At 37.8% G+C, this 21,675-nt stretch overlaps 2 protein-coding genes across 5 annotated transcripts in view; one reads left to right on the forward strand and one right to left on the reverse strand.

Moving 5' to 3' along the window:
- LOC103714406 (shewanella-like protein phosphatase 1) overlaps positions 1 to 21,675 on the forward strand; it is a 28,106-nt gene that overhangs the window by 2,839 nt on the left and 3,592 nt on the right. The window contains exons 4-11 of one of the 4 annotated variants that reach the window (XR_005511199.1): positions 2,873 to 2,986; positions 4,548 to 4,760; positions 7,870 to 8,005; positions 10,782 to 10,957; positions 11,064 to 11,152; positions 11,289 to 11,358; positions 12,137 to 12,244; positions 18,395 to 18,522. Coding sequence is in view for 3 of the 4 variants with exons in the window: in XM_039124940.1 (XP_038980868.1) it covers positions 2,873 to 2,986; positions 4,548 to 4,760; positions 7,870 to 8,005; positions 10,782 to 10,957; positions 11,064 to 11,152; positions 11,289 to 11,358; positions 12,137 to 12,223 (885 nt within the window). In the remaining variant the exon portion in view is untranslated. Of the gene's footprint in view, positions 1 to 2,872; positions 2,987 to 4,547; positions 4,761 to 7,869; positions 8,006 to 10,781; positions 10,958 to 11,063; positions 11,153 to 11,288; positions 11,359 to 12,136; positions 12,245 to 13,673; positions 13,952 to 18,394; positions 18,703 to 21,675 lie in introns of those variants that run through there. The other 3 variants (XM_039124940.1, XM_039124941.1, XM_039124942.1) reach the window with 3 other exon arrangements.
- Positions 13,710 to 17,566, reverse strand: LOC103714365 (protein trichome birefringence-like 34). The gene is made up of 5 exons (XM_008801577.4): positions 17,016 to 17,566; positions 16,204 to 16,375; positions 15,922 to 16,115; positions 15,513 to 15,671; positions 13,710 to 15,329 (listed from the first exon to the last, which is right to left on the reverse strand). The coding sequence occupies exons 1-5, from the start codon at positions 17,495 to 17,497 to the stop codon at positions 14,981 to 14,983; spliced, it is 1,356 nt and encodes a 451-aa protein (XP_008799799.3). The 5' UTR covers positions 17,498 to 17,566; the 3' UTR covers positions 13,710 to 14,980.

The following is a 21,675-nucleotide window of genomic DNA, read 5'->3' on the forward strand; positions in this document are numbered from 1 at the left end:
ACCATTTATTTTTGAACTTTTAGAGTGTGTAAAAGGCTAAACAAGTCTTGAAGATCATGGCATATTCATTTTTAAGGTTTTTATGACCACAGAACTACCATTACGACATTATATTTTCTAAAGGATGCAAATGTCTATGTTCTGTTACAAGGCGGATGCGGCTACTTAAATCTTATGGTGCCAACTTGAGAGAATATGGTTACAGAAATTCGGAGTCTTGTTCTATTCAAATTATCAAGTATATCACACTAGACAAAATGTCCCAAAAATGTCGTGTCTAGAATCAGTTTGATATTTCTAGCATTGCAGCAGATACATCAACCATAAATTCCAGTGATTATTATTGGGTAATAAAAGTTAGGGTGGGTCAGTAGTAGGATCAAGGATGTATGAGAGAATTTAGTATGGAGAGCTGCAGGTTGGTGGCTAAACATTTTGAACAAGGCAAAAAAGCGATAAAACAACAGGAAGAATACAAGAGAAAGCTAAAATATAGAGTTTGGTGACATTAGATAGAGAGGCAAAAGATTTCGGATGTGAATATTTTAAGGGGTTGTTTGGCTGCAAGGAACACTGTCCGCTGAACTTTTTCTTGGAAAATATAGTTCTCCATCAATTTGTTTCAATAGAAAATTGACAAATTTGGAAAGCTTAATTCTGTTTTTGGAAAAAAATTTCTTTTCCATAGAGAAATCCAATTTATCCAAAGTCTTAGAAATAAGCTTTCCAAATTTGTCAATTTTATGTTGAAACAAACTGTTGTAGAACTAGATTTTCCAAGAAAAAGAAGGTCAGTGGACAGTATTTTCCTTACAACCAAACAGGCCCTAAAAGAAAATTGGAAATAGAAGGTAAGATAGTAATGATAGTAGTAAGAGTTTTGCTATGGTACTCTTTAATATTATTTTATTAAAAAGTAAGAGATATCTTGACCATTCATTTCATGAGGGTACGTAGGAAATTTTGTTCTTGACAAGCAGTAGGTTAACTATAGTTCGACAACCTCCCTTATTAGTTATTATTTTTCTGAATAGTGTGGGCCGCTTGCACCAACTTGTCGCCGTCCCCCACCTCTCCTCCTCCTCCTCAGCCTCTTTCTTGTTTATGACAGCAACGACCAAGCCATGGTCTCCCACCCACCACAGACCTCACCCTCTTGACCTAGCCCCCTTCTGTGGCGGCGATGACCCAGCCTTTTCCTCGTTTGCGGTGTACGCTCATAGTCCCAACCCCTAAGGTAACTCATATATGCCTACCAACTCCTCCCACCACCTCAGACCATCTCCAACAGCCATCGTCACTGCCATGATTTCAAGCCCCCCATCTGGAATTGCTAGTGCCGCCTTTGCTCCTTCCCCCACCCTGATGCGGCCCTCCTTGACCCTAATCTCCCCTCCTCCGCCCTCCTCCTCAAGCCATCCCTAACTTCCCTCATAGCATCTCCACTCCTTGTCTCTCTGCCACCACTGCTGCCAACCCTGATGAGCCTGCCGACTACATTGCCTGCATTGAGATTGTTGGCGGCCACCATGCCTACAGCATCCACGCCCTTGTGGTTGAGGTGGCTAACGTTATGTCCTCCAACACCCAGCCAATCGATGACCTAATGCCCCCCTCCTTGGCCTCTTCCTTGCCCTCAGCGACGACCCAACCCCTCAACGATGACCCAGCCCATCCCCATTTCTCTTCCTCCTTGGCCACGATCGAGCCCCCTCTCCTCCTCTTCCCTTGGCGATGACCGAGCCCCCCTCCCCTGTCCTCAGTGACGACCCAACTCCCCCCCTCCTCTTTCTCCTCTCTTGATGGCAGCTGGCCCGCAACCTGAAGACGACCCACTAACACCCCCTCCTCCGTTAGGGTCCTTGCCCTTCCTTCATCATCGAGCTCGCTGTTGCTGTGGCATTGCCACTACTCTCTCTCTCTGGTACAAAGGCAGGCATCAGGGTTGAGGAGGAGAGATGTTGGAAAAAAGCCCTTGAAGTTCGAAATAATTACCAGACGTACCACTTGTTTCAATAGTAAAATTATTGTGAAGTTTGAAATATTACTATGCCAGCCATGCACATAACCGGCTACAATCGGTTGCCAATGGACAAATCCAAATAGTCCACGTTGAATCAGACGGCTAGGGATAGGGCAGTGGTAGAAGGACAAAAATGCCCTTTGGAGTACCATAGCAAAAGCCTAATCTAGTACACAAAGCTTTGGATTTAGTTTTTTAATCCAAATCAAAATAGAAAAGAAAGAGAAAATACATTTCTACATTCATGGAAGAGAATTATTTCTTTGTATCTAATTGGTAGGAGGCGAGAGGGCGTCAGTTCTGCTGGAGCTCACACAAAAGAGGGGAACCATGTTTTGTGGTGGAACAAACTAATGGATTAAGAAGCTAAGCAAGGAGAAAGGATGAGTTAGAGAGAGAAAGGCTTAGGTTCTGGCCACTAAAGTTTGTTTTTCTTATGAGAAACAATTTTCAGTCTTACATTAGGATCTCAGAAAAATCTTTAGACTGAATATGGATTAAGATCTCCAAGCGATGAAGTTAAAAAATTAAGTTTGGTTCTTACATATTATGAAATATTTTATTATTAGCGACTGGAATATATTTCTAAGAAAAAAGATCAATTATTGTCTCTAATATCAAATTATTTGTCCTCTTTTATTTTCAAATTTTTGTCTCCTTTTTGGTTATCATTTTCACAATTCATCAATATCATTTTCCTTTGTTTATGTTTCTCATGCATCAAAGTATGCTCAAGCCACATGCAATTTTGAACTTAAAGTTAATTTTTTTCTTTGGGATTTTCCTGGGAAGAATTTCTCTCAGTAAATTCAATCTTGAAGAAAGCAATGCATGCCTTTTTTCTCGTAGATATTGGTTCAACTTGGAGATATCCTTGATCGAGGTGAAGACGAAATAGCTATCCTATCTTTACTACGATCACTAAATATTCAGGCAAAATCTGATGGTGGTGCAGTCTTTCAGGTCTGGTCTGCTTTGAAATCAAGATTTCATGATTTTTCTTAGATATCGTACTTTGAAGGATTTTCCAATGTACCTTATTACATGATATGCAATTGTTATGTAGCCATTTTTTATTTATTTTTGTCACTTCTCAAATTATTTGACTATTATTCATATAGTGGCTAGTGTATCTATTTTCTTTGTGAGGCTTTTTATATGCTCAAGCATGACAATATGTGAGATTCATCCATGGTTAGTGTGCTTTTGCTATATAAAATATGATGATTAACTTTAACTTTTTCTCTTGTTATATAGTTGATTTTGCAACATGGGTTAACAAAAACAACCAGTCAGTGAAACAGTTGGGATTTTCCATATGTTCCTATGTTTTTGTTTGCAAAGGAAAATACACATACATGTACAAAGTGAAATGTTTAGTTATTGACTTGCTATTTCACTAAAGACATAGAGAACACGGATAGTAAGTGCATGATCATCTAGCATGATTATGTCAGGACAAAGAAAGTAGGAAAACATGGGCAACAAAACAAGTGTATCAAGTGCAAAGATACTGCAAATTACTTTTCCTAATTGTGTAGAAAGGAAGTTCATGAACATTGTGCCTATGAAGGGAGAAAATAAGGAAGGGAGAAAGAATGGAAGAGCAAAACATGAGAGCAATGGAGGTGATATTTCCTAGACCTGATACCTTCAAAAAGTGTTATACCTATTGGAGAAGATTATTTTAGCAATCTCTTGCCTATCTTTGGAGAATTGTACTTCACTTGTATTAATTTTCATTATGTTGGGAAAGCAAAATGTCTGTATCTGCCTCAACATCCATATTTTAGTTGAATTTGAAATTTTAAGACTTTAGAGCATCATGCTTGTCTACCCTGGTTCGTTATTTTGAGCACATTTTCATATGCCAAAGTATCAAGTATGGATATGGATGTTTTAGTTTTGCTTGGCAGCTGCTTAATTGTGATCTCTCATTTTCTGGCTGGAATAAAATAGTAAGCTGGATGCAAAAGCCTGAAGGTTTAGGTGTGTCTTAAATGGGTCATCTCTGATTCCAATAACCTAAATATATGTTCCTTTAAATTTTCATTATAAGAAACAGAACTTTAACTTCACTTCTCCCTTTTAATATATTGTGTTTATTTGTCTCTACCATGTGGCATCACAAAAACACTTAGGGCCTGTTGTAATATTCCTATAGGATTGGGTTGAAAATCATATAGGATTTGTGGATTGGGTCGTCCATTTAAGCATGACCATGTATCAACCAAACACCACCCAACCTAAATCTTGTGGGAAGAAATAAACAATCTCCATGAGTCCTTTTTTTTTCTTGCAGCTCAAAAGCTAGGATCTGGGTTGGGTTTAAATAGGCTCTTAGAAAATGCAAGCTAGATGGTCCAACAAGCTTGATTCCTACGGAATTTTCAGCCCAATCCTATGGAAATATCCAAACAAGCCCTCAGTATTTTTCAAATATCTGATGTAGTCAAAGGCATGTTTTTATCTAGTACAACATCTAATGTATTTTGGACATGAAGCATTGTCTAATTTGTGGTAGGTGAATGGAAATCATGAAACCATGAATGTTGAGGGCGATTTTAGATATGTTGACCATGGGGCATTTGATGAGTGCATAGACTTCCTAGAATACTTGAATGAACACGAAGGCAACTGGAAAGATGCTTTTGTTGGGTGGATCAATGTTTGTGAAAGGTGGAAAGAGAATCGCAGAATGTCCCAAAATTATTGGAACCCTTGGAATCTTATGAAGGTATGGACCTAGAATGTTTTTCTATACTGCCCTTTTATTTCCTTAATCTAGAAGTTCAAAGCTCTTTTACCATCACTTCACACAAGTCATGGTATCTCCATTGAAACGTCGCTCTGTAAATTGTTTTATGAATTTTGTTATTTGCTATTTTTTTAACTTTATCTTTATATGATTACCATTTTAATGAATTCCTTTAAAAATTTTAAAGTTTACCATGAGACCTTTTGTCAAAGAAGATAAGATCATATGTATAGGGCATATATACATTTCCATTGCATGTGCACATGAAACTGCATATGTACTTTGTTGTTTATATTGTTATTGGCTATTTGCACCTGTATGTATGTCTGGTCATGCTGAATTACATGAACTGTTGTCTTGAATGGGTATTCATTTCCTGAGCATTTAATTTGTGATCCATATCTGGCATTTATTATTATTATTATTTTTTGAAAGTGTTTTAGGAATTTTGAAGTTCCATGACATCATTCTCTTTTTCTTTTTTCCCCTTAGAAAGTAGAGAAAATTCTTGGCATTTTTTTTGTTGTTGTCAAAATGTTACTATATGTAATATCTATTTATTGACTATGTTTTACTTAATAATATGAAATATCAGATGTGCCTCCACAAAGTCTACCTGCAACGTGTTTTTTTCCTAGTGGCCCTGATTTCAAGTAGTATGCCAAAACAAGTAACCTGATATCCAATTAGTACCTCTACTATCATGTGGTTTTCATAATATGAAAAGGTAGCGGAACTCCTCTCTCTCGATGTGGCAGCTATGTTGACAGAAGTTGCAAATTTAATGTGTTGGATATGAGAGCCATGGAGGTCTGTTTGACTTGGTAAAACTATAGCACACATTAGTAGACTCTTTTGGTTTAGGATTCAGAGTTCCTCTCTCAACATTGACACGTATTGCAGGCAACTGGTTGGTTTAGAGTCAGATAAAATGTTTCATGGACTTGAATATGACCATAAGAGTGTAGGGTAGGGGTGCATGTCTGTCTTATCCTTTGATTCTCATAATTTCCCCTTGTGTACCGATACCCATGTGTCATATAGGTTTCTATGTCTACGTGCTGGCTGTGGGTACTTTAGTACAAGCCAAAGAATCTGCTGAGTAATTGATTAATCCCTAACTTGGTTTTGATGTGCCAAAACATTGAGGGTGTATTCTTTGTTGGACTAACAGTTTTAAACAAGTATCTTCAGGATAACGATGCTACAACTTCAAAAGAATAACTTAGAAATGGTTCATGGATCTTAGAGTCAAGCTTTGGAACCACTCAAGCATTTTTCAGAGTTCGAGTCGACTCCAGGAAGTTCGAGTCGACTTCGGCACAAGCATAGAATATTGGCACACCTTCGAGCCGTCTCCACCAAGCGTGAGTCGACTCTCTCAAAAAGACAGAAAGAGGTATTTCTGGTCGCAAAGCGCGAGTCGACTCGAGTCAAGCGTGAGTCATCTCCTATCCCGCGGACGAAGCACGAGTCGCCTCTTCACTAGTACGGGACGTTTCTCTCAGACAAAGACAGAAAACTTGTTTTCGGCGGACGAAGATGCGAGACGACTCCCGAACCACGCGAGCCGACTCCAACGAAAAGTTGATCGATAACCTGACAGAAGGATTCCCAGCAAGAGCCGACTCCAGACTCATACGAGACGTCTCCCACTTTAGTCGAGTCGACTCCTGGATGGGCGAGACGTCTCCAGCTTCAACGGATCCTTTTGTCAGAAATGACAGGCGCGACAAAACGGCTAGTTTTTTCAAAACTAAGCTATAAAAAGACCCATTCAGAGTGAAACAAAAATAAGAACGAAAAATCCAAACAAGAGGGAAAGCAAATCAGTTTGAAACAAGGGCTCAAAGGATATTCAAAGAAAAATCGGAAAAAAGCAAGTCTTTGTTGAGAATCCATTCTTTCTCCACACCTGAGCCATAATAGAAAGATCCTTCATTGCTGTTTGATCTGGAAAACGATCCAGAAGAAAAGAAGCAGCGTCTCGATTGGCTAAAATCATCTGAGAAGCTTCTTTTCCCTTATTCATTTAAACTATTTTATCTGCTTTCTTAGAAGCTTGTACTTATACATTTATTCTCATATTTGGGTGCTTGATTCAAATCAAGGGATTGAATCAGAAGGGTTTAGGTTGTAGTTGGTAATCTGGGGAAAACCAACTGGGTTGGATTGTGAGCCCGTGAAAACAGTCGGATTGGTTCTAATTGGTGAGCCTGTGAAAATCGACCGATTTCGTTGTGATCTCGTGAAAACAACAAGGTAGGTTGTGAGCTTGTAAAACAACCGTGCTGTAATTCTAGGATTATAGTGAAAATCTCAAGTAGAACTTGGGGAGTGGACGTAGGAGCAAGGGTAGCTCCGAACCACTATAAATCCTGTGTCTTTGTGCTTTGCTTTTCTATTGTCTCATTGTCCTCATATCGTTAACTATCACTTTAGATTAAGCACAAATTGAATTTCCATATTTTTAATTAAGCCCCAATTCACCCCCCCCCCCCCCCCCCCCCCCCCCCTCTTGGGCTGCCTACTAGGCAACAGAATCTGATTAACATACAGCTTAACTTCTCATAAATTTTCTGTTGTGCTCATGAAAATGTAGAGAAAATAAAGGTTTCTATCCATAGGTTGAAGTAGTAGATAATATCTTGTATTTTTATTAAAGTGCTCCTTTGTGGCATAATCATCTTATTTGTACCTGTATAATGTGCGTGCAAAATTACAACATTTGTCTTTACTCTTTTTTCTTGATTCAAACCTTAGCATTGCATTTCCTTCTTGCAAATTTCTTTTATACTAGCAAACCTCCATATATAGAGTCTATCAGATCAATGTTCTCACAATTTCCTCAGTTAATATTTTGATATAACAGTTGGGCCTCTATATTGGTAAACTCATTAATGACTCTATAAGTAAATGTGGCTTATATAATAGGTCATGTGTATGCCTATGTCTGTAGATGCTATGTGCACTAAATATCCTAATGGCTTGACTTTGACACATCGTGTAAAAGGGCATGTTGAACATTAGTTTTCTTTCTAAAAGTTTTCCTCATTATGCTGACAGATTTCTGAAAATATTACAACAGAGGCAGAAGGGGATTATCGCTAGATCAACACTTTTAAGACCAGGGGGTCCTTTGGCTTGTGAACTAGCTCAACATGCAGTTGTCCTTAAGGTTGATGATTGGATTTTTTGTCATGGTGGCCTTCTTCCTCATCATGGTAAAGTTGTATATAATGAATATCTAATGTTTATTAAGAAAAGCTCTTCTTGTTCAAAACTGACTTATGCTCGTCATTTTTAAAGCAGCAAGCATTTTAAAGAAATTTTCAATAATATAGACCTTCATACATTTATAATGAGTTACATCTAACAATGTACAAAAGCTTGGTTTTGGTAGCGACTTCGATAGGAACAGATAAGTATAGGTTTTGGCTGCTTTATTGAAAATTATGAAGAAATTCAAAAAATCTATTAGATCAAATTAAGAAAAGTAAAACAATAAAGAAATATTTTCATCATGAAAAATAAATTGGATTATTAGATTTTGCACTATATTGTTTTGGATTATTAAATGTATCGTTTTGGTAATTTTGCAGTTAGCAATTGAAAAATTGTTTTTTGAAAATAAAATGTTCGAAATATCATGTTTATAGTGTATTATATACTTTACAATTTAAGACATGATAATAGTGATGCCTACAAAATCTGATCTTTAAGATAACCAGACCTATGCCAAAAAAAAAACCCTTCCCTCATAATCTCTTTGGAGTCTTGCATTTCGGTGCTTCTAAATCTTCTCAAAACTTGCAAAGGCTGTGTCTAGTCTGAAGAAAATGCTGTGGCATTTATGGAAATGAAGATACACTATAAATTGGAACAAGACACCTATATGTACGTTAAAGTTTGGGCCATAAGTTCGACTTGTTCAAAACTTTAAAGCTAAGCCTAGTTTCAGATTGGTTGTGGTTGAAATTGGGAGTTCTGGATGAGACCTCAAACCATGCATATACATAGTTGGACATGGGGTTCCATGCTTCTTGCTGAAAGGATTTTTATGAAACTGAACTTTATTTTTCAGTGTAAATTTGTCTTTGATGGTGTAAGCTGGGCTTGAAGTTTTAAGCATTATCAGATTTTACAACCTACATGAGTTGCATATCAATTCATTTTGTAGTTAGACCTGTTACAAATCAGTTATCTATTTCATTTTACCAACTTTATTTTATTTTTTAGTATTTTTGTTGGGACTTATCCTAAGCATTGAAAAATGAAGTATTAAACTTATGAGCAATGCAAATTATGGGAGAGGTTTTTGGAATAAAAAAGAAGAGACTGGTTACAAAGCACTCAAATAAGTGATCAGTAAAGATCTCGAGGAGCCAATATTGGTTTCATACCAGGCACTATATCAATTGACGATAATTTTCCACGTAGACACGTATGAAGAGAGAGAAAAAAGTGCTCTCCAGTTTTGGTGTAAATATAACATATTCTCAAACAACTTGATATATAATTTGATGGGTAGTAAGGATATGGGTGGGTGGTGACGGATGCATTGACTACCAAAAAGATGTAGGTGGGTGTGGTGACAGATGTGAGATGTTGTTCTAGTGGAAAAGAAGCAATCTCTTCTATCAATTGCTTGATGCCTATGGATATGGGTCAAAAACTTAATTAAGTTAACTTCCTTTAATAACTGGATGGCCCATTCACCTCAGAAAAAAAGGGACTAAATAAGGGATCCTGCTGTAATTGTGATAGGTAGTTCTTCCTGGTTCTTGAGGTGTATATTGGATGCTTTTATCATGAAAATCTTAACTATCTAAACTTGTTTGGAAAATTGACATGTCATTAAACCTGATAATTGATTTTTATGAAAAACAACTACCTCCCTTTTTTTTTCGTAAAATCTGTTTCACACATAACCAGGTCCTGTGGATATCTGTTTTTATAAGACCCACAGAGAATTAAACAGCCTTTGGACAATGGTTGTCTTAAGGAGACAGGGTTATAGATGTTTAAAAATGTAATTCTATAGATTTTTTCCTTAAATATTCCAGATTACTGTTTTCAGAGCTGGTATGTTATACTAGTGATAAAGCTGATAAGGTTCCCCATACGGCTAAGGATGTCATATCCTTAGTTTTCTTGTTGAAATATGCATGTGGCTAGTCAAATTGGAGTATTATAACAAAGTCTTGAAAAGAATAAAGTAGACATAACTAGTTAAGGATGTTAATTACCCTTAAAGTGGTTAGGAGGTTTGATCCTCTTAGCATGATCAAAAATTTTCTTTTATTTATAAATTTTTTATTAGATTTTATCTACTTTCAGTTAGAATTGAGGTGTGTCATAAACTTCACTAGCAATCTATACAACAGACCAGCTTCATCTCTCCATTGGAGGAGAAAATGAATAGTATTCATCCCCTACGATATATTCAATATTGATTAGGAAAAATATTATTATGATAGTCATCATATTACTCCGATGAGAAAGCAGTGATTCTTAGTGGCTAAGTTTGATAGCCAACTATGATCTTCTCTCCAGGTATTTATGTGGTACCCATATGTTGCTTACTGTTTTTAGAACCTTGAATTACCAAGTCTGTTATGATAGTGTGGCGACCCTTAAAATTATGTATCACTTCAATCAAGGAGCCACTTCATGTAATCAGCATTAATTGCAGCTGCTTGATGTTAATCAACCAACATCCTTAACTGAAAAGGATCTTTCAGGGTCGGAGACTTAGCCAACATATGAATAAACTAGTTAGATATTGTTAACCCTACTGCCTAAAACAATTGTTCTATTGAGTAATGATATGGTAATCTATATCTCATTTCTCTCCTTTATATTTTACGTAGAATTTAAACACTAGAATTTTATGCTTTTGTTATCATTGTTTGAAGGACATCTTGACATCCACTGGATTTAGAAGAAATACTCAATATTTCTACTTATCACTTATATTTTGTGGTTTTATACATGCAGTTGCATATGGTATAGAGAGGATGAACAAAGAAGTATCTCATTGGATGCAAGGGTTCAGTGAAGATGATGATTATAGTCCTGAAATTCCTTTTATAGCTACCAGAGGTTATGATAGTGTTGTTTGGAATCGCTTATATTCAAGAGATTCTGCAGACAGAAAATACCAATCTTGGCAGGCAAGTAATCTCATAGTATAGAAGCAAAGTGACCTGAAATACTTATCGAATCCACGATGTATAAGTTCTGGATGGTATTTTCTGAAATAGTTTATGTTCTTTCTAGATTTCCTCCATTGTGGAAGAGGCATTACAAGCTGTAGGAGCTAAGGGGATGGTGGTCGGTCATACTCCACAGTTTAACGGTGTTAATTGGTATAAATTATTCTTGTGGAAATATGGTTTATTTAAATGAGCCAACCTGGAAGCAAGACCTGCAATATTTCTTTCCATGAAACTTGATTATACAGTTGCTTTTTTGCTCAAAATGTTCCTCCTTCATGTTCTGCAGTAGATATAATCAGAGAATATGGTGTATTGATGTTGGCATGTCAAGTGGAGTCCTTAATTCAAGACCAGAGGTAAAGTTTCTGCTTGGTAAAGATAAAAGTCACTCAAGCATGCCATTCAGTTCTTGCATGGTATATCCATCTTCTGGGTAGTTAAATTGGATATTGTTCTTCTTATGGCTAGTGATGTCTGTGATGTATCTTTCTGGAAAAATTGAATGTTCTAACTCACCAAAGATGCACATGACCTTTAGTTAGAACTCTGAGTTACATTAAAAATCCCAACAACATTGACCCTGCTGTACTCTATTTGGAGCCCGGTTGTTATCATTTCCCAGTATATAACTTTATTGTGATAGGCCCATGTGCAAATCCTCCATGCTGCAGTTTATGAAAACCACGAAAGCTGGACTAGAACTGTTTATGGTTGAAATTAACTGAAACCTGAAACAGGGGGTCAGTTTTGGTTCGACCTCAGCCGAAAATTAAAACCTTGAGTCCTCGACTATGATTGTATGTGATCACCAACCTGAGTTGGATCCTTATCCTTCTGGAATGTAGTTTTTGAACTATCAAGATCTGCCATAGGTGATTGGAAGTGATGAGGAATTTCCAATTGATCTTGAAACCCAAAATCTGTGAGCAAAAAGGCAAAATTTACCTCCTGTCAGAGGCAAGATATTAATGTGATATGTTGTTTCATTTGTTTGATATTCTACATGTTATTGCATACAGTGATTCCAATATCTTGAGGTGTCCGTTAGTTTTGTTGTTCCTTGTTTAGTTATAATTTCAAAATAGTGAATTTTGGGGCTTTAATTTCCACTAACTCTCAATTTTGATCAACCAGGTTCTAGAAATTAAAGATAATAAAGCAAGGGTGTTGAGGAACCAAAGTTACTTGTTCGATGAACTTGAAGTCATGGATTATCTATGAGAACATGCACTATGGCAGAAGGTATGAGAAATCCATTTTGCTTTTCTTTCTTTAATGCTTTCTATCTACATATCAGATATGAGATCATATTATGTTTGTACTTTTATATTTTCAGAAGTTCAATTCGACCTTATCTGCCAATTTTAGTAGAGAATTTTGAAAGTGCACACATTTTCCAGTAGAAATGTTAAACTTAGATTTGATACTCACAATTTCATGCACTCATGCTTATCTGTATGTTTTTGTTGAGAATAACTATAACAATGTTTACGTTATACTTGAAAATCTATGATATTTGGTAACAAAGGACCTAAAGATGGTATCACATCTCTCTCTCTCTCTCTCTCTCTCTCTCTCTCTCCATTATTTTTGTAAGACTTGGTGCTAGTAGTTGTTTGCATCATTTTGTTGGAAATGTCTAAACTGGCAAGCAAGGTACGCCATACCACACTGAACCAAATAGTATGGAGCGTATCGTATTGTATCGGTTTGATACTGGTACATGATACGGAGGGCATGTTGACATAGTGATAGGGTGGCACCAGTAGAGGGATCGGTATTGAGATGGCGTACCTTGCTGGTAAGAAACCTAAAGATAGAGGCATGGATTTTTTGTTCGGAGTAGGAAGTAGAATATCATTAAGAGAAGCAAATCACTTACTAAAAAGAAAAAACAGAGAAGTAAATCAATCTGCAGATTAACCGGTTTTAGCTACGAGTTTTGTGGATGATTGTGAAGTTGCAAAACTCTATGATGGCGACCTAATTAAAAAACTTAATGGCGTTTACCCATCTCTGTAGCCGACATTCACATCTGTAAGTGTCACGCCCATGATTACCTCGTTAAGTTCTGGATTATTATGGGATTAATTGGGCTATCTGATACAATCTCAAGCTACCAATGCAATAATGAGTGATTAGTGACCCACAATCCTTAAAATACATAATGCGAATTTCTAATGTGTATTTTATGATTTTATCAAAAACTTGGTGTTTGAACTGCTACTATCACACTACTGATAAGTTGATGGAGATGCAACTCTTAGAGGTTAGAGTGCATGCATGTGGTATAGGGAAGGAGGGATAAGGACCGGGTGGAGTTGATATGATGGGAGGTAGTGATTTCAAGGATCTCATTGCACCAAAATTACCTTTCTCTTGGTAATACTGTACAAATCTTGCACAATTTGTATTTGGTACCTGTTGTATATGTAAGTTTCAGATCACAATAACGATAGCAAAACATTGCAGCTGAAATTTCAAATGATACTTGAGATGTTTTTGCATGAGATCTTTTTATGCATCAATCTTGGTATGTACAAAGCTTCCCATACGACATGATCTTACATCAGTCTAAATGTGCTCGAGTGTTTGAAATAATATCTGAAACTAATCTTGATTTTGTTCAATAATCATTTTGTTCTTATGAAGCCTTTCTATTGAATTCTAGATCTGTGTCCTCTTCATCTTTGGCATTATGTATGGCAAAACATGGACATAAAGCTGCAGGGGGAAGTTAATCATGAATTCTCATTTCATATATGAAGACATAAACTCACACAGTGTATACATACTTCCAAATGAAACTTGAAATCAGATATGGAAGCAAATGGGGAATTTATTTGGGTTCTACTGCAAATTCTCTCTTCTTTGTACATGTATAGAACTTGATGTACTGGATACATAAGTGATAAGGAAGCAATATATCTTATGTCTTATTTTGTACTATTTTAAGATTGACACTGAAAAAGGGTTCCAAATCAACAGTCATACTTGTAACTTTGATAAAAATTTCAACATGACTTCTCTGAAGCTCTACTACACAATGGTTATTGGAGAATTTGACTACAAGCTACCATGGTAATCTGTAGAATGGATTTTCAAACCAGAACTATCGCCAAATTCGCCACAAAAGTCCATATAAGATTTTATTCAGCGACTAATATGTCCTAGTTAATTATTTTTCTTAACCATCCAATAATTTCTCCTTGCCTGATTAATCTTGAAGTAGTTGACATGAAATTCAAGAAGCAGGATGGATTAATAATCATGCAAAGAGCTGCAAATTACTTGCAAGATGTAGGTAAGATATCCAGAAGTAGTTGTTAAGCAGAAGTTGTCAAATATCGAAACCACTTGATACAGGTGGACAACCCTCTTGGTTATTTGGGTTCGAGAATGAGTTCTGGTATGCAGAACTTGACCTGTAATGTTTTTACATTAGTTCATGAAGGGGTTCGGTCAATTTATCGAAATTGATCAGGCAGGAAAATTAGATTTGCATTCTTGTGTTACTGTGATCTAAATGGTTAGTGTCTTCTTGCTCTTTCTTATTCTTCTTCCTGTTTTTTGATGAAAACTAAATGCTCAGTATCATATTACCGTGTGATGCCAGGGACAATAAGAACCCCAAAATTTCTTTTTCTTCTTCCCACAATTTGCTGGATTGGATAGATTATCAACAAAAATAGGATAAGGAGCATAGGTTTCAGTGCCTTGGCCTAGCATCGTCTTCTTCGTCGCCCTCCTCCTCTGACAATTTGCTGGATTAGATTATGAACAAAAGTGGAATAAGAAGCACAGTTTCCAGTGAACCATGGCCTTGGGCTTAGTATCTTCTTCTTCTTATTAAAAAAATCTTTCAACGGAAATGTTCATTTTAAAGAGACCAGAAGTCTTTTCATCATCTGGATGATGTGATTTCCAAAAGAATCATTTCATCTGAATATATCTTGGAAAAAAAAAACATTTATTTTGTTATCTGGAAAAGATGTAGGCATATAGCAGCTCATTCCAGACATCAGGCACTCCGGGGAGGCACCAGTGTATGCAGTCAGCAAAGCTAGTGGGGTTCTCAAGCTGCTCTTTGGTTAATGGCTCCCAATGCTTCCTGTAGATCGATGGGTGGCCATCTTTCCTATACTCCGACAGTTGAGTAATGTTGAGTATTTGTACACTTACACCTCTATCTCGGAGCCCCTCTATTGTTGCCTCAGCTATTCTCATTATTTCACCATCTGATCCTCTGCCCCAGTACCCATCTTTGGTGATTGGCTCGGTCTCGTTGTAGCAGTTCTGATCGCTGGGTATGCCCCATTCCTCGCCCCTGCCAGAACTAAGCAAAATAAGCTTGCAGAAACCTTAATAATTCATGAGTTAGCTCCCTTCAATTATTTTTGCGTCAGGATCTTTCAGCTCATTGTGTTATAAAGGCTGAAGCTTTTGTGCAGGTAGAGACAAGATTTAACTTAAAAGTTCACCTGTAGGGTTGCAATTATGTGTCACTTACCAAAAATGCGTGGGCGACATGCTCATGAAGAACATCTGGGTCCTCCGATGGTCGACATGGAATTCAAGCCATTCAGACCATGTCTTCAGAGCCAGCTCGTAGGCACGGTGAGCCTCGATCTCTTTATAGATCCCATCTTTGTCCTCAAATGATCCCCACCTAGTCCATCAAGATGGCCATTCAGGTTCCAGCAGGCTTAATTCAAACTCGATACGTTTGGATATAGATCAAGGAATGAGTGGGACAGCAATATGGAGATGAGTTTCTGACATTAGTTTGACAGAGATGTGCACATCTGGTTCAAAGTAATGCATGCCACTCAAACTACAAGGTCAGACAAATTGGCCTGACCTGAGAAGATTCAATCAAGCACACGGGGATCATGCGAAAAAGGAGGCAGAGTACTTACAACACCCTCATGGTGTCCCTCCTCCACAGATAGGAGTTGAAGACCAGTATATCAGCATCAGTCCAGTGCCTTGCATGCTTCTCAATGGACTGTGCCCTTACGGTCCTGTCCGGTATCTGGTGGTGCACTGGATCGTCGGAGTTCGATTCCACCAGTAATGGAGACCAGTAGAAATCAACTGTTGCATTGAATTCCTACATTGTGTGGTCTGCAATGTCAAGTAGATCTCCAGAACAATATTGTATACTAATATGAGATCAAGGACAGAATGATCTAAAATACCTTGACTCTGAAGGACATGCGAGATCCATTGGTTTCCATGGTCTTGGAGGGGTCAGGTATGGAAGCGCCCAGGAGGCAGATCATGGAAATCCATTGATTTCTATTCAGGGAGTCCCCAACAAAGGCCATTCTTTTGTCCCTCAGCCTCTCCAGTAGTCTTGTGGCATTGAACCTGTTTTTGTTTAAGATTAGGATAATTTTAGATGAGAAGGGAGGGCAGATAGTATAAATTGGAATTAAGTATCATAGTTTGTTAGTTAAGCTTAAGATAATGCCAATGTTTGTTATTACAAGGATAACTATTAGGACACTAGTTATTTAATAATTGTGCCATATGCACTGTGATGGAAACACAAACAGAAACTAGTCATACTTGTTTGTGACAAATGGCCTCTAATGAAGATCCTGAAATCTGCATCCTTAGCTATTTAATAATTTAAACGCAAAATTTGCCGAACTTTAGAAAGAATTATGGAATATTAATTGCTGTTTTTTTTTCCTTTCAATTTGCTAACCTTATTTTCCTTCATTAAATGAAAGGGGTACTGGCTGGTGCATCATCCAAAGTACTTCAACTATGAAGAAGAACATCAAGTTATTACTTCAACACCAGAAATTTCAATTCGACATTTCTTAAAAATTTTTGAATGCCAACATAACTTTAACCGAACAAAAAAAAAAAAAAAACCCTAGCCTTCTCAATTCCACAAACATCATGATTTACTATTCACCTATACACCTATTTAAATTAAAACCCTTGCGTATAGAATTAACATGCATACCAAAGAACATATATAGTTCCATGGACATACCTTGGAAGGTCGCATCCGTGGGGCTGCCACCTCCAATTTTGATACTTTAGATTTGTCCTTCCGAACTTCTCGCATGCCGATTGGTCAGACATGAACTTGCACCCCTTCTCCAAGTACAAGGGGTAGGTCGAGTTGTCGTAAACCCATCGGCCTGAGAACAAGTCACAGGTCACAGCTGAGCTCTCGAATACAGGCATCGGGATATCAGGCCGGCCGTCATCCTTCGTGGTGAGGAAGACGGCAAGGACGATGATAAGTGCCAAGAAGAGAGCCAGGACGGAGTTGAATCGGCTTCTGAGCCCCCATGGCCTCATGGCGAACTGGCCCTTCTTTTCCATCTCACACACCCATCCTTCTTCCTTCAGAGGGATGTTTGCTTTTCTTTGTGCCCGCGAGAGACGTATCAGGTTTTTGGCAGCAGCATTCAGGTTCATGAGAGTAGAACAACGCAGTCTTCTTAGAATGGTCGGAAGCTCTATCATATAGATTTCCCAAAATGCCCCACTAGCTTATAGATTATAGTTTGTCACCAATATTACGTCCTGATGGATGAATTGAATTGTATATATAGACATGCTTCTGAAGTTTGGAGTGAAGGCCAAGTCTAAAACTGAAGCAGTGAGGAATTAGTTAAAAGGGTACACCTACTATTTGGGGTGGTAGTGGAGTTCTCCATACCCACTTTGGAGGGCCTTGTGTTACCAACTATTCATAGATTTTATGAGGCGAGCTCATTTTTCTGAAGGTCGAGGCCTTTCTTTCATCAAGGCGCGCATTAGGTAAGCGTTGTTGAATGTTTTGGTGCACCTAAACCAGCCTTGCTCTGAAAGAAAAGAAATAAAATCCAATTGTTTTGAATATTTATTGAACTTCTGTCTATGAAACAATAGGCTCCAAATTAGTGAAAAGGTTAGGGGAACATCACATGACTTGAACCTAAATTGTGGCACAAATCTCATCTTTAATTAGTCTCGAAGAAAAACGTGATTTGGTTCCGAAAATCTCAGAAAATTCAGATTTTTAAGCATATGATTCGTATAAGATGCTAATGTGGACATTATTATTATTATTATTTGGTTTGTTGAAGTCAAATGGCATTTGTAGAATATAATATCTTAATGATGTAATTGTAAGTTGTTTATTATCCTGGAAACACATCATTAATTAATATTCTTCTTCTTCTTCTTGTAGCTGCTGACTTATTGTTTTTTTTTTATTTGTCCTTTGTATCGATTTGGTGTCCTTGACTTGTTCTTGCTGTCTTTGTTAGTTTATCCTTTCTCCAGATTTTCTCTCCTGATCATATAATATTTTATCCTCAACTTTGGCCTCGCTTTCCCATAAAAACAATGATTTGTTGTACCACTTCTTTCTGCCAGAACTGGGAGCCATGGTCGTAAACTAGGAGGACCAGGAGGGGAAGGTGGAACTGCTAAAATAGTCAAGTTGCACCGGCAACAGTGGGTGAAGTCTTCCTCTTAAGCAACGTCGAGGCTATAGAAAACAGGTATCGCATCCTTTTCCTTCAGGGTGAATCATAGCCTATCAAAAAAAGGCGGAATGTTTGGTATATGCTTCTCTTTCTAGGATGAAAATACATCTTTTACAAGGTGAAATATTTCGAATATCTAGCGAGACTTATATATAATTGTCTCATGCTCGAATTCATATATATGTCAATCTCAAAGCATTTGACCCACATAATATTTCTAGAGCCATGGCTTAGTGTCATGGGAATCAACTCAATATAAGAAAGAATTTTTGCCAAGGCTTTGATATATCGCTTGCCGACTGGAGTTCAGTTGGTCACCCCTCTTAAATAGAGGGAGTTTATTTCATGGGGTTTGGGATTTCAATCCTATGATGGAGAATTCACTGTATTTCTTTAAGAAAGGACAAAATGTTTGATATATCGCAGTTATCAACTATTTCCTTTGGATGTACAGGGCTTATTTATGACTCGCCAATTAGAGTTGAATGGTACTGATTAACTATGTCTCACTTAATTCACTTATCAACCAGCTAAATATCAGAGCTTAAACTCGGATAGGACTAATGTCGTAGACACTTCAGAACATGCAAATTGTCGAGCCGAACTACATAAATCATTCACTAACATAAAGTTCTTAAGGAGCCAGTATGGATTTCTAATTTGTATAATTTAAATTGTAAAGAAAATGGGCCAAGTTTGGCTCATTTTCATCATATCTAGTTAGGATTCTCTCTCTCTCTCTCTCTTTTTTTTTTTTTTTTTTTTTTTTTGTTGCTAAAGAAAAGGGGTAGGGGGGAGGAAGGGACAAGCCCACCCCCGCGTAGCAGCCCCCAACTGGGCCCCCGCCCCGCCAGGAGAATGTTCGATGCGGGCAGAAATGGCCGTGTGTTGGGCACCCCGACCGGTTTTACTCATACCCTCCCCACCCGTGGGCCCGGCTCAGCTACTCCTCTGAGCTCTGGCTCGAGTCCCCCGTGTGAGTACGTCACACCCGGCACCACCCCGGCTACTAGCGGTTCAAGAGCGGTCCTACACCACAAGTCCAAGCAGTGGCCAAAGTAGTAAGCTCCGGTCCACAATTTAATCGTCGCCGCAGCGATTCGAACTTGGGACCTTGTGGTTAGAATTGCTGCCCAGTACCACTAGGCTACCACCTTGGTGGCTCTCTCTCTCTCTCTCTTCTCAAAGTTACGGAGGAAGCAAAGAGCTTCCTCTAAAATTTATTAAAGGGATAAAAAGTTACAAAGTATTATAAGAATTTACAATGATGGAATATGGATAAAGAGGAAGGTATAACATCTCAGGCTTTAAGTGGATGTAGTACGCCAGAGAGAGGATAAGAGTGAGCATATTTATGACTGTCAGTGTCCTGCGAAGAGCATAGGTTAAACTTTCTCAGAATCCCAAGTTTGGCTGCGAAATGATGGTTCAAAACTTTGGAATCTCCTATTGGACTCCATATTAAATTAGTAAAGTTGAGACCTAGCACTTGTACAAAACGAGATTCTTCTTGTGTTGAGAATCTGGTGTTTGTTGTTTCTTAGATCAAAGAATCTTATGGTCGTTTCCTGCTGTCGACTATATCATATTCCAAACGATTTGGTCAAATCAACTTTGCAGTGGCCCAGCCAAAAATGCCTTCTAAGCATGCGGCTGAACCAAAATTTGGTAGCTTCCATAAGAACAGATGGGAGAAAAGATTCTCTTACAAAAAGACTCATGCATGGGCATTATCTGTATAGTTAGAAAAGGAAGTTAGCATCTCTAACTTTAGATCTTTAAATATTTCAGAAATCTCAACAACTGCACGAGTTTAGTAGTCTTCTTTCATTTATTAAAATTGATTTCTCGCACACTTTGTATTGGACTGAGAGAGGCTATTAAATAATATCATATTTAATAGTTTTTAGACTGAGAGAGGCTATTATCTTGCACCCACCTTATCCCATCCAGGCTGGAGCCCACGGCTCAGGTACTGGGTTTGGTATAAGTTGGGTTGACATAGGGAGCAACGTGCAATAGAACCGAAACCGATCCGGGCTGCACCGTAGAGTGTTATGCCACCAAAAAGAGATGGATATGGCCACCAAACAAAACAATCTATGAAAGCTATTATTTTATATATGGCGTGTGTTGTTTGATGGTTGTTCATTTTCTGATGGTGGTCATCAAAGGCTACGCAGCACTTTGCTGTGCGCCCTACGACCGAAGAGGATGTTAGGTGGGAAAGAATTGTACCATTCAAATCAAAGTTCAACAATCCTATGCTACTAAATATGAAGTTCAAAGAAAATTATTTTAAAGTAACTTGAGATCAAAGTATAGTGGGTTTCTTAAAATTTATTTCTGGTTGCCTTAGTAATGGCATTAGCACTGACCGCCAGTTGCTAGTAACTCCTGAAAAAAAAAAAAATCAAACAGAAATTTTATATATATATTGTTTGATCTTGAGGAGAGTTTGAGATCTCCCGAATATTTTTGTATAAATCCAATGAGGTTTTCTTACCGAGAGCTTAAGATACCATTCATGCATGCTCATGCTTGTTAATTGACTTATAACAATAAAATGTGATTTGTGGTAGGTAGCGGATATACTGATCAGTAAATGATGTGCTCATTTTTTTTTCCTTATTGGAAAGAGTGGGATAGGAGTACTACTTTAATATTCATGTAAGTTAAATTGTAAAATAGTTCCAATCTAAAGTGCAATTCTTTTTAATGGATTAAACTCTTGGTTTTTTCTAGAAAGAGAGCCTTACTGATCCTTACGTGCTACATACTTGTACTTACAAAGAACAAGTATCCAGCAGGGTTAGGGTTATCGGAAAGAGGTGCGTTAGCGAAGAAAGAAGCCTACTCGAAGAAGGTTGCCAAGAGGAGCAAGCCCACATCGAGCAAGTTGACTTACTTTAAGTTATGTAAAGAGTTCGTTATTACGGCCCAGTTCTTCCACGAGCGAAGGCCCGTCAAATTGGTCTCTCGAATGGTTTCATGGTTGGAAGGTAGAGTGAGTCTGGGGAGGCCCGGATGAATGATTGAGTCAGACTATCTGGTAGAGCTTAAGAGCTTTACAATGCGGGCTTGGTTTAAGATTTACCAAGTTACGAAGGTCGGATTGATTGAAGTGGATGATACGATAGGAAAGGAGCCGAGATTTGGCTAAGGAAA

Source organism: Phoenix dactylifera, chromosome 3 (genome assembly GCF_009389715.1).
Source record: "Phoenix dactylifera cultivar Barhee BC4 chromosome 3, palm_55x_up_171113_PBpolish2nd_filt_p, whole genome shotgun sequence".
Classification (NCBI taxonomy): Eukaryota; Viridiplantae; Streptophyta; class Magnoliopsida; order Arecales; family Arecaceae; genus Phoenix; species Phoenix dactylifera.

Coding starts and splice junctions, on each gene's coding strand:
- LOC103714365 (XM_008801577.4), bottom strand. CDS start 17,497: ATGATAGAGCTTCCGACCATTCTAAGAAGACTGCGTTGTTCTACTCTC. Junction 16,376..17,015: donor CACGGATGCGACCTTCCAAG/GTATGTCCATGG, acceptor AAACAAAAACAG/GTTCAATGCCACAAGACTAC. Junction 15,330..15,512: donor ATGTCGCCCACGCATTTTTG/GTAAGTGACACA, acceptor TAGTTCTGGCAG/GGGCGAGGAATGGGGCATAC.